At 46.0% G+C, this 13,372-nt stretch overlaps 1 protein-coding gene across 1 annotated transcript in view; it reads left to right on the top strand.

Moving 5' to 3' along the window:
* Positions 1–3,209: 3,209 nt before the first annotated feature.
* The window catches only part of LOC142472598 (uncharacterized), a 93,151-nt gene continuing 82,988 nt past the window's right edge, over positions 3,210–13,372 (top strand). Inside the window, exons 1-5 of the mRNA XM_075579673.1 lie at positions 3,210–3,307; positions 5,523–5,707; positions 6,603–6,716; positions 7,111–7,224; positions 11,214–12,975. Of these exons, the coding sequence (XP_075435788.1) occupies positions 5,602–5,707; positions 6,603–6,716; positions 7,111–7,224; positions 11,214–12,975 (2,096 nt within the window). The 5' untranslated portion in view covers positions 3,210–3,307; positions 5,523–5,601. The remainder of the gene's footprint in view (positions 3,308–5,522; positions 5,708–6,602; positions 6,717–7,110; positions 7,225–11,213; positions 12,976–13,372) is intronic.

Here is a 13,372-nt window from a genome sequence, read left to right as displayed (position 1 = left end):
CCTTTTCAGGCTCCATTTTGCAGCCGTCCATAGGTCACCATTGAGCCTCCATGCGTTCTAATGGCAGAAGTAGCGGTTTTGGACCTGTTTTCCAGCGACGACCAGCAGGTGGCGTCCGAGAGGAGGAGCGGCGGTTTCCCATTGTAAGTCAATGGGCTCACTGACTTCAATGGAGATTCCTCAACGCCGGCCTCGAGGAACAGGTTGGCAGCCATCCAAACCGCAGACCGTAAAAGCGGATACAATGTCTTTGAAAAGAGTTTAATCACTTCGGTCAAGTTCAAAGACAATTGGCGTGGGAATCTTAGGTTTTAGGGCCCCTGGGAATAAAGTTCTTTTTGCCCCTAGCTCCTAGGAACCCCCACACACGATCCACACCGGGTCCAGGAATGAGAGACCCCCGTAAGGGGTCGAGCGGAGGTGGGTCGCGCCATTGACTTCAATGGCGGAGCGGAGGTCCCATTGAATCTAATGGCGACGTGCGTCATGCATTGTCTATGGCGGCGCCGGCCATTGATTCCAAGGGGGAAAAGCCACGTGGCGTAAAAACGACTAAGTGTGAAATGATGAAAAATGTAAGTCCATATCTCCGGTTCTGAAATGACCAGAGGGATGGGATTTGGGTGGCATGTAGCCAAGGTTCTGGCTTTAATGCATGGCCAATCCCAGCCCCCTCCGATCAACCAGACGGAGTGTGGGCGAATATAAAGTTTGTTGGTTTTTTCCCATGGACTTCAATGGCGGCGTTTCTCCATTGAAAGCCTATGGCGGGAAACCCCATTGACGGCAACAGCGGAGCCCGCCATTCAACGCTATGGCAGCGGACCCCGTTGATTTCAATGGGGAAAGAGTAAAAAGCAGAGATTCATTTTTAAAGGGACGAATCCTGTATTTTAAAAAATGTATTAAAGTGCATTTCTGTATCTCCGGTTCTGGAGGTCACAGAGAGTTGAAATTTGGCCAATATGTAGGCTTTAATAACTGGCAGATTTCGACCCACTGGACCCACCAGAACGGAACTTATTAATATGTGAAGATATTAAAGTGTATATGGGATTTTGGATCTGCTCTGATAATGCAGACCCCATCTGCTATGCTAATAGGGCAGGAAGGGCATCCTGAAGACTTAGCATAGCCCTGTGATCAAAAGTTAATTGCCCTGATTGTTTATACTAGGGCCGGGAACAAAGGAAGTTGAGTGGTTTGGGAGTGTCATCCTTTACACTTAAAATCTACTTCAAAGAGATTTTCCTAGCCAACTCGGCACCTAGGGTTAAGAGTAAAGGGTTGAAATGGTATATAAGTCAGAGTCACCCCTTACTCAATTGTCTTCATGGTCCTTATGTATTGTCGTGATGTCCACATCTGAACCTGAATTATGGAAGAAATGGCCCATCCTGTATCCTGATGGCTTTCTTGTCCTAACCTTTAAGTAAGTGTCATATTTTGTCTGTTATTTGTACTATCTTGTTGTGTTCACCTTTTTCAAGGAATAAATTATATTTTATCATATCTAAGCCTCGTTCAGTTCAACCCAGTTATATTTTTGGTGTGTATTAATAGCCTGTCACAAAGTTACCGTCACAGCGACTCAGCCAGAGATATATAAAAAGGGATGGTCTTTATTCTGCAGCCACTGCATGATGTTATTACAGCGATTGCAATCAGTTGACAGGATAGCTTCCAGGCTCCTGGATGGTACAGGCCTGCTGATAGTGATAAGGCTTCACTAGAGTAGTGGAATGCATTCAGCCCATTAGGGGCTGAGCACATGTCTTCCTGCCAGCCGGGAGGAGACTTGGCTTACATCCTCATCCCTCAAGAGGAAAGAGGGACTGCCTGAACGCCACCCTGTGAGGGCTGGGTTCATCTCTATAATTAGGACACCTCCTCTATTGTGCAAAAGGGGAGGGCACAGGCCCTGCATCCTTATTGGACAGACACAGACTTCCATGTCATCTCCACTTCTCTCACACAGAGAGGCTGCAGGAGGGGGGAAAACCCCATAGGATAGCCGGTCACTGTCTGAATCTTACTAGAACTTACGTGACAGGGAAGGCAGAAAGGTAGCTGGCCCAGCCATGGCTACACTGATATAATATATAAGGATTTCCGCGCCCACGCTGTCACATGTCTGTGGAGTACTGCAGATCTCTTGCAGCCGTCCGCAGAACTCCGCCCTAAGGGTGCTCACAATGTAGCAAAAAGAGAGAAGCGGAAAGCGCATTGAGAAGCAGTATATGGATGTGTATTAAAAATGTCCCACAACAGAACCATGCATAACATTAAAATAATAAGGATACATTACAATATACCAGAATAAAAATTACAATTAGCTTTAAAGACAAGGGGTGGTGCGAGCGGTGACCGGGAGATCTGGAAATGCAGCCGAAGGAGAAGATGTAGCAGGTCCGGACCCTTAGAACTATTCACAATATCACTCATTAACATTTTAAAAATGATGTAATAATTCTTTACAGCACTTTTTTTTTAAAGTAATTATAGAACATTATTAGTTAGTTAACTAAGTTTATCTGTGCCTTGGCTAGTTGAATTCAGCAACATTTGCCTCGTACGTCCTGGCTCTCTGTGACGTCGGCGTGCTGAGAATGTAGCTTTCTGCGCGCACGGGCATGAGACGGAGTCCTGGCATGGGACAGTGCAGGAGTGAGGCAGGCCAGCAGCTGGGGACACGCTGGGCACAGCGGCAGTAAGAGGCCCGCTTTGTGCTGCCCCAGCCCTGCCTGTCCTGCCCCAGCCCTGCCTGTCCTGCCCCAGCCCTGCCTGTGCTGCCCCAGCCCTGCCTGTGCTGCCCCAGCCCTGTCTGTCCTGCCCCAGCCCTGCCTGTGAGAGACACAGAGAGAGCAGGTGTATGTATAAATGTGCAGTACTTTAGTGTTATTACAGCCTCAGGGGTTATATTATATCCAGGTTACCTCCTTCATATCAGCATTGGCCAAAAGGGAGAAACTAAAGCAGCTTTACTGCAATATATTAAGGACCAAGAGGAATATACACATCTACATGCAGAAGTAACTATCTCTCCCTAGCACAGTCTCTGGGAAATGTTACTGATCTACACTGTATGTGACACTTAATCTGTACTGGTCTATAAAAACTACAACTCCCATGATCCTCTTAGTGTGATCATGCGCAGTAGGACACAGAGCTGTGACCTGGATGTAGTCAGTGTTTCCATTTCCTGAGAAATCACATTAGAAAAATAGCAGTGACCCGGAGCTGTGACTGCAGCAGAGGAGAGACCAGAGCCCCCCTAACCGCCGGGGACCCCCCTCCTAACTGCAAGGTACCCTGCAGATATACCTGGGCTGTTATCCTCTATGGTCACTTGGGTGTCAGGCTGTTATATCTGTCACTGTGGCAGGATAGCTATATATTGGTTGCACATACATGATCATGGACGCTGCTAATTTACTGTTCAGAATAGGGCTCCGATATTATGCCTGGAAGAGCTTCTTATCTCCGCTCTATAGACTATTAGCGCTTCTATCCCGCCCTGTCACTGCTCATTAACGCGCTCTCATGTTATTAATATGTAAGTCTGTTGCCTGCAAACTTGTATTGTATTGTATGTCTTTATTTATATAGCGCCATTAATGTACATAGCGCTTCACAGTAGTAATACGCGACAATCATATCAATAACAAATAATATAAATAACAGGTCATGAGAATAAGCGCTTCAGACATAAAAGTAACATTTAGGAAGAGGTGTCCCTGCTCTGAAGAGCTTACAGTCAGTGTTGCGTCAGGATTGCTATATATTGGTTGTTAGCGACCAATGAGATAATAGTTGTATATCCAGAATCTCTTTATTTTACTACAATACCAATAAAAGTGACTTTTTACACTCTAATAATAAATCATTTTGTGAGTTGTGCGCTGTCCGTAGGGATTCTTCTCTCTGCGCATGCACAGGTCACCAAGTGTGTGTGTGTGTGTGTGTGTGTGTGTGTGTGTGTGTGTGTATGTATGTATGTGTATATATATATATATATATATATATATATATATATATATATATACACACACACTCGTCCCAGGCAGCATCCTCACACACTCACTGCTAAGTGGTTTAGCAGGGTTCCCTATAAGGCTGCGTCCATAGTTTTGCAGTCAGCGCTCCTCCGCGCTCACGCTGAGGCTCGGCTGCGCAATCAGGAGCGATTGCATGAACTAGCAGATGAGGCAGCGTGCGCGATCGGGAGGTGGGGCACTAACTTCACTGGGCCAATAGCCTGTGAAGCGCCGACGTCACGGCGCCGTGACGTTGACGCTGCTTCGCTCTGACTGGAGGTTTTCAGCCAACAGCGCGCTCAGAAACAGGTTTTGCCTTTCGGCTGAAAATCCCTGCGCCTCAGCACGCCTGCGGACGCTCGCGGGAGCCCCCTCTCAAGACATCCTGATTGAGGATGACGGGGCTCATCGCGGAGCGTCTGCACGGCTCAGCGCTGACTGTCCTATGGACTCGGCCTAAGGTTGCGGCCCCAGTGTCAGCTGCTGCACGTGTGAAAGCCACAGTCTGGTTGAGATGCAGGAGATCGCGGTGGGTGGGGAGGTGGCGCGCCCATGACGTCACGCGGCTGGTTCGCCCTCATTGGCTGAACTGCCGCCGTGACGTGGCCAGCGCTCCGTTGTCGCTAGAAAAGACAAAAATCTTGTCTTTCCAAAATTTGGTCGCGCGTCGCGATCTCTCCATGCGCGTGCAGGCAGCTACTGGGCTCGGCACCATAGAGGGGCGGATCTTGTTTCCGCCGAGCACGTCGTAGCGTGCACAGCAGCTAACACTGGGGATGAGGCCTAATCCCTGTATCTTTGCTCCTAATCGGCACAATGTTTCGTTGCCTAACATCTTCACCAGGGGGTTGTCAATCGGCATTTAGAGATGTGTTTTATAGGGAATTGTATGATGATAAAACCAAACAGATGTCTGCTGATTGTAATTGAATGTCATAACATACATAAAAATAAGTGCCTATGGATGTATATCATCATGCACATTACCTTTGTCTGATGCGCTTATTCCCATTCTGTTATTTGTTGTTGTTATTATTATTATAATGTTACGTGTATTACTGCTGTGAAGCGCTATGTACATTAATGGCGCTATATAAATAAAGACGTGCGTACATAGAAGTCTCTCGGATGCCAAACGGGAGCACCAGATGTATCTGCTTTTTTTTATTTATACTATAGCACTGTACAGTGTGTTACTATGTTGCACTGGGAGGGCATTGCTATTCTTATAGAGGTTGATCCCTGACTCTTTATACTAGATGGTTATGTTATAGCATAATCCTGAGCCATTAATGTATTTTGTAATGTTTGAAATGAGGTTCTTGTTTGAGGATGGACCAGATGTGTGTGTTGGTGTCCCTGTCTCTCTGACTCCTTTGGGGCTGTTTTGTGCTAATAATTTTAGGTTTCAAAGCTGATACTAAATGCTGTATATTTGTCAACGAAAACAGATCGTACTAATTACATTTATTCTCTTTTATACAGGTACAGCTGGCATACACCAAATCTAAATCAAGGACCATCCTATCTCAGCACCTTCATAGGAGCACTGCCCACTACCAGCATGGACAGAGGAGCACTGCCCACTACCAGCATGGACAGAGGAGCACTGCCCACTACCAGCATGGACAGAGGAGCACTGCCCACTACCAGCATGGATCCTGATATAGGTGGAAAATGCCGTTTCCCCATCTTTCAGCAACTTACATTAAAGGAAACCAAAATATAAAGGCAGATTTCTTGAGTAGACAAACTGTCCTAGCAGGACAATGGGAGTTGTCCACAAATATTCATGGACATAGTACAATGATGTGGTCACCCATCGATAGACTTGATGGTTTCCATAACAAACAAAAAAATGGCTGAATTTGCCTCCAGGTGACTACATCTCAAAGCCACTGTTTAGGATGCCATGTCAATTATTTGGACATTCCATCTCGTATATGTGTTCCCTCCCACTCTGTTACTGTGGATGGTTAAGTGTATAGTTTCCTTAATAAACAGAGACGAGACTCTGTACGTACATTTAATCATTCCTCTGGTGGTGGTGGTAGCAGGTTAAATATATGTTGTAACGGAGTCACGGGAAATATTAACTGATTTGAAGTACCTTGCGAAGGAGAAAGGTGAGGCAGCTAGTTAGTGTTGTGTGTTAACCCTGGTTGCATATGTCACATGCTCACAAGTGTGCCCTTCATGACAGATGGTATATTGGGACGGATTGAGGGGAGATATTTGTTTGTTTGAGGGACCATGCATGGAGGAAAGTGAATTGGCTAGATAGCTGTGTGTATTAACCATTGTCCCATATACAGGTCACGTGCTCACAGGTGTGCCATAGGTAACATGAGTCAAACACCCAAATTAATCTTATGTTTTTATAGATCTACCAGCAGGTAAAATGTAATATGTCTTCAACTATATTTGTCAATTTTTGCCAGAAGGGCTAGTAAAATATTTCTTTACGACAGGTATTATATTATACCAATATCAGAGAAGGTGAAATCACAAGAAGAGCCCCAAATCCCTGCTTTACATGATGGGTTTTCCTTTTCTTATTGCCAGGTTTTCCAGCGTTTGTACCGGAGCGATTAGAGGTTAAGTCGGAGAAAGAAGAACCAAACGCTGAGGATCATGTGACCTCAATAAAGAGTGAAATAGATTCATTTCCTGTTGGGGGTAAGTAACCTTGTATCCTCACTTGTCTTCTATTCAATTAGTTTTAAAAATGGACTGAAATGTCTACAATATTGAGGAGAATAACATTAAAGCATGGATACAATTATAAGCTACATGTTCTATTAAAAAACAAACACATATGATCTGTCTAAGGTTATATTGAGAATATTGTTATCATTATTGAGGTTTGAACATTGGTAGCACCATAAACTCCAGCATGTTTTCAGCACTCGGGGGGTAAAAACACTCATCCCTCAAGGTTAATAATCAAGTACAATCAATTACCTACCCCCTCCCCTTAGGAACCCGTATACAGTATTTCTGTATAGTGATATCACAAGAAGAGTTCCCACTCCCAGCTTTACATGATGGATTTTCCTTTTCTTGTTGGCAGGTTTCCCAGTGATTGTACCAGAGACGTTAGAGATTAAGTCTGAGAAAGAAGAACCAAACACTCAGGCTCATCTAACCACAATAAAGAGTGAAATTAATTCATTTGCTGTTGATGGTGAGAACCATAACATCCTTTGGGGTAATCAAAGGTTATCTTGTTACAAGTAGTATGGTCACCTTTAGGGAATATTCAGGGTTAATTGCCTCTCATAGGAAGCCCCTAGGCCTGCTGATTATTCTGTAACAAACCCCATGCAGCAGAGTTACAGGAGCAATATGTCTCACACGAGTACAAAGGTTAGAAATACATTTGGAGAGGAGACTTCCGGTGACGTCACAGCCGATGGTCTGCTAGTGGATGAGCTCCCGGCGCCCTCACCAATATAAATAATAGAATAAGCTTATTCCCCACCCCAAACCCCCCGAAAATCGATCCCACCCCGAGAACTCACACTGGAGAGATGGCAGGGAAGCCGCAGAGGAAGAGTCAATGCCCCGTCACCAAGTTCTTCGCTCCAGCGCAACGCCTAGCTGAGATCAACTCCGAGGAGCAAGATGGCGCCGGAGAAGAACCGGAGCACGAGGTGCGCAGCGGCCGACAGAGCCCGACTGACTCAGATCCCCCCGTCCTAAATAAAGACTTTTTTGATGCCCTAATTATTAAAATGAGGAGGGGAGTTCAAGAGGACACGGAAAAGGCCCTCCAAACCATCCGGGCAGAAGTAGAAGCACTGACGGAGCGGACGGAAGACCTGGAGGTTAAGATGGAGGTAGCCTCAAACGAACAGGCTGAGACCCGCGAAGAAGTACTGAGATGTGGAGAGGCGATTCAGCATATACAGGACAAGTTAGAGGACATGGAGAACAGGGAGCGAAGGCAAAACATCCGCCTCAAAAACATCCCAGAAACTATCTCTCACGAAGAACTCCAACCATTCCTCCGCAGACTCTTTCTGCAGCTCGTCCCTGATCTATCAGATCATGACCTGCACACGGACCGTGCCCACAGAGCCCTGGCCCCGAAATCATCGGACCCAAACCGACACAGAGATGTGGTGCTGAGAATGCACGCATACTCTGCTAAAGACCGCATCATGGCGGCGGCCAGAGAAATGAGGACTGTGACCATGGACGGGGCACAAATCCAACTCTACAACGACCTTTCCCAGATAACAATGAATAGAAATACATTTGGAAAAAACGGAGCAGTTTTTCAAGGGCTCCTTCCACTGTTGGACCAGTGTATTCTGCCTGTGCTCTCAGACGCTAAATGTGAAGATAATGCAGACGCTGCTCTCTTAATTTCCCTATTCTCCCCTTTCCTCTCTCTCTGACCATCACTTCATCCCATTTACTCTCTCACACACACACACACACACACTCTGACAGACACACACACTACCAGAAACGGCGCCGGGAGTCCCGCTCACCATCGGAGGTATGTTGGAGTCATCGGGGGGCTGCGGGCGACATCGGGAGCTTGCGGGAAACATCGGATGTTTGAGGGGGGTATGCGGGGGCCTGCGGCAGCAATTGGGGGTATGCGGCGACTATTGGGGGTATGTGGGGGCCATTGGGGGTAAGCGTGGGGCATTGGGAGGTATGCGGGGGCCATTGGGTGTAAGCGGGGGCATTGGTAGGTATGCGGGGGGCATTGGGGGTAAGCGGGGGGCATTGGGAGGTATGTGGGGGCCATTGGGTGTAAGCGGGGGGCATTGGGGGTAAGCGGGAGGGCATTGGGAGGTATGCGGGGGCCATTGGGGATATGCAGGCGCCTGTGGAGGCACTCTCTGGCTGCTACGGGGAGGAGAAACGGGGGAGGAGGGAGGGCACTGCTCAGGGAGCAGGTAAGCTCCTGCAGCAACATAAACCCGCCTCCGGCTTTTTTTTTCCTCCAGCGCGAGCGGGGGAAATTAAACAGCAACGCGAGCAGAGAAAATTAAAAAAAAAAAGAACACGTGTGCTGCTTGGGCCAATAGGAGCTCGCCACGGTGTTAAATCCACTCGGTGCGTGCAGATGTATAGGTTTGTCGAACACTGACTATGGTAATAATGTTATTGGGGGTGGGAGGGGGATTGTTCAATGTATTGGATTGATGTTTGTATTGTAATGTTTTTGGTGGGGGCAGAGGAGGTGTGTGAAGGCGGTAGTTTCCCCAGGGTGGGTGGTTAGGCCATTCGTGTGGGTGTGGGAGGGGTTAACCCTTTCATTATCATAGCAGTAACTACCACTAAGGTAATGATGGGGTTAACCCCTCCCGCAACCTTCTCAGTAGGCCTAAACACCCACTCTGGAGCAACTACCCCCTTCACTAACCCCCTCCACCCCCAATTAACCAGATAATCTGTCATAACCCCTTCATTCTTTTAGCAGTTTGCCACTAAAGTAATTAAGTTGCTTTTATTTTTATAACATTGTATTGTAGCTGGGGGTCTTCAGAGCTGAATCGCATTGATTTCAGGTCCGGGGACCCTCTGCTTCCCGAGTTACAGGCCCTGTTATGGGGTGCTGGTATCCCTCTGGGTTTTTTAAATCTCCCGATCAAGTGGGCCGTGATACAGGAGAATTTAAACATGGCCACTGGGATACCAGCACCCCATTACGGGGCCTGTAACTCGGGAAGCAGGGGGCCCCGGAACTGAAATTAATGCGGATCATCTCCGGAGACAACCTGCTACAATAATATGTTATTACAATAAAATAAAAGCCCCGCGATTGCCTGTTAGAAATGCGCCGGGAGAGTGACTGATTCAGTCTCTCTCTCTTACTGTGCGTCTATTACAGACAGGTGGAACCCGGTTGGATGCACACAGCGTGAGTCCCGTTCAAACGCAGGGGCCATGCAGGCTGTAATGGACCATCTCACGAGTGACCACAAGATGGTCACAGATTTTCCTCGACAAGCTGTCGACAACAGGCAGTTGCATCTGTATACAGGGATATACCAAATAAGTGAACATGGAAAGTATGTTGATCCAGTGAGATATCTCATGGCCATTATTTGGAGTCAGGAAGGAATTTATTTTTCCCCTTATATTTTACTTGGGTTTTTTGTTTGCTTTCCTCTGGATCAATGTATATATAGTAAATATAAATATAGGATAAAGTATCTGTTGTCTAAATTCAGCATGGGTTGAACTTGATGGACATGTGTCTTTTTTCAATCTCATCCACCATGTAAGACACAACATGGAGCAATTGGGTCATGTTTAGATGCCCATGTATACTTCTCTCACCTATCTTTATACTATATATTTCTGTCAGGTTGGGTTGATATCTGTCACGAGGGAGACTCCAGGAGCAGAGAGGCCCTTGATGGCCGGAATTGCAGGGAAGGGAAGGATCGTCGGGGTCACAGGCAGGGTTCGGTAGCAGGCAAGGATCGTTGGGCTCACAAGCAGGGTTGGTGGCAGGCAAGGATCATCGGGGTCCAGGGAGGAAAGGGCAGGGGAGCAGGAAACAGACTAGGGCAAGCCAAATCATAGGCAAGGGATTTTTATTACGGAACAGGAACAAATCCAGGAACAAGCTAAAGCAGAAGTCAGGGAACACAAAGCAAAGGCAAAGAGGTACAGGAAACTATAAGCCAGGCAGAGAAAGAAGCTAGGAGCACCGAAAAGGATACAAACAGAGGAAAACCCAGAGCAGGCAGAAACAGCAGCACACCCGGTAGTCAGACAAGGAACAGAACTCCTAAACTGTCAGGATGTTCCTGACGATATTATTAGCTCACTGGTATGATAGACCAGGATTTCCTTAACTTTACTTCTTATGGACAAGTTCAGTGTTCATTTTAATTTGGAGGATGTAAATGTACACGTATATAATCAATATAGGAATGAATACATATTATTTGTCTATAAAAATGAATTAACTGTGTGAACTGCCAGAAACATATAGCAGGTCTTTGGGGAACACCACCAAAGTCATTGGGGGGGTTGGATATCCAGGGGCCACTATTTTAAAGCGATGGGTATAGAGTATCGAGAACATTTTGTTAATTAAGTAGTGATCAAGTAAATTCTGCAAAGTATTTTTTATTAGTAAGTTGCTTTACAGATTGAAAATATTTGAGCTCTGTCTTTTTTGTTTACTTTTGTTAGAGAACTGCCTGAATGAGGAACAGAACTGGAGCTCTTACATGTCCAGAAGCTGCTTCACGTCCTGCAGCCCTGAAGTGCCATTAACCAATGATTCATATCACATGTTGGATATGTGCAAGGACCCAGTGCCACATGAAGGTGAATTTACAGGTCTTGTACAGCTCACAGCACAGACTGACTCCAAGAATGGGTCAAGCAAAAGATACGAGAGAGATTCAAAGAGTTGCAGTGCTAAGCTTTTTGTGTGTCAGTGTGGGAAAAGCTTCTCACTGAATATGGATTTGATCACACACATTTGTGTCCACACTAGCAAGCAACCCTTTACCTGTACAGACTGTGGAAAACATTTTTCACTGAAGGAAAAACTCCTATCACACAAGAGGATTCACACAGGGGTGACACTTTTCACATGTACAGTGTGTGAGAAACAATTCTGTGATAAGAGAAGCTTTGTCACACACCAGATGATTCATACAGGGAAGAAACCTTACACATGTACAGTGTGTGGGAAAAGCTTTACAAAGAATCATTGTCTCCTCACACACCAGAGGATTCACACAGGGGAGAAACCTTACACATGTTCAGTGTGTGAGAAACAATTCATTTATAAGAGCAACCTCTCCAGGCACCAGAGGATTCACACAGGGGTGAAACCTTTCAGATGTACTGAGTGTGGGCAAAGCTATTCACAGAAGGACCATCTCCTCTCACACCAGAAGATTCACACTGGGGAGAAACCTTACACGTGTACAGAGTGTGGAATAAGGTTTTCACAGAAGGCCAGTCTTCTCTCTCACCAGAAGATTCACACAGGGGAGAAACCTTACACATGTACAGAGTGTGGGAAAAGCTTTTCACAGAAGCATTGTCTCCTAACACACCAGAGGATTCATACAGGGGAGAAACCTTACACATGTACAGAATGTGAGAAACAATTCAGTGATAAGAGAAGCTTCGTCACACACCAGATAATTCATGCAGGGAAGAAACCTTACACATGTACAGTGTGTGGGAAAAGCTTTTCACAGAAGCATTGTCTCCTCACACACCAGTGGATTCACACAGGGAAGAAACCTTACACATGTACAGAGTGTGGGAAAAGCTTTTCACGGAAGGACCATCTCCTCACCCACCAGAAGATTCACACAGGGGAGAAACCTTACACATGTACAGCGTGTGGGAAACAATTCAGTGATAAGAGAAGCTTCGTCACACACCAGATAATTCATACCGGGATGAAACCTTACACATGTACAGTGTGTGGGAAAAGCTTTTCACACAAGCATTGTCTCGTGACACACCAGAGGATTCACACAGGGGAGAAACCTTACACATGTACAGAGTGTGGGAAAAGCTTTTCCCAGAAGCATTGTCTCCTCGCACACCAGCGGATTCACACAGGGGAGAAACCTTACACATGTACAGAGTGTGGGAAACAATTCAGTGATAAGAGAAGCTTCCACTCACACCAGAGGACTCACACAGGGGAGAAACCTTACGCCTGTACAGTGTGTGGGAAAAGCTTTTCACAGAAGAATTATCTCCTCAAACACCAGATGATTCACACACCGGAGAAACCTTACACATGTACAGAATGTGGGAAAAGTTTTTCACGGAAGAACTATCTCCTCACACACCAGAAGATTCACACAGGGGAGAAGTCTTACACATGTACAGAGTGTGAGAAACAATTCAGTGATAAGAGAAGACTCTTAAGACACAAGCAGATTCATGCAGGGGAGAAACCATTTGCTTGTTTAGAGTAGTGAAAAAACTATAATCAAGCGCAACAAATATTGTGATATACTCAAGCTGCAGCCTAAACACCAGCGGTTTTCCCCAAAACCGCAAATTAAAAAAACCTAAACAAAACAGTGTTCATGGCGCAAAGTGATTAAACGGTTAATATGTGCAAATGAGCCCAGTGTTAGTTAGCACTGAAAAACACATAATACTGTAACTCCAAGTAGAAGATTTTCCAGGTCAGCAGACTCTTTGTAGACCCTCATATGAAGGATATAGTGCATTAACATTTACTTTAAGATGACAAACAAAACAGAGGGGATGGTAACACACTTACACTCTCCCCGCTGGTAAGTAAACAAGAAGTGACTTCGGGCGCACTTCAACCCTTCTCCTTAGATAACAGCACCCGATGT

Source organism: Ascaphus truei, chromosome 22 (assembly GCF_040206685.1).
Source record: "Ascaphus truei isolate aAscTru1 chromosome 22, aAscTru1.hap1, whole genome shotgun sequence".
Taxonomy (NCBI): Eukaryota; Metazoa; Chordata; class Amphibia; order Anura; family Ascaphidae; genus Ascaphus; species Ascaphus truei.
This window is presented reverse-complemented; position numbering and strand designations above follow the sequence as displayed.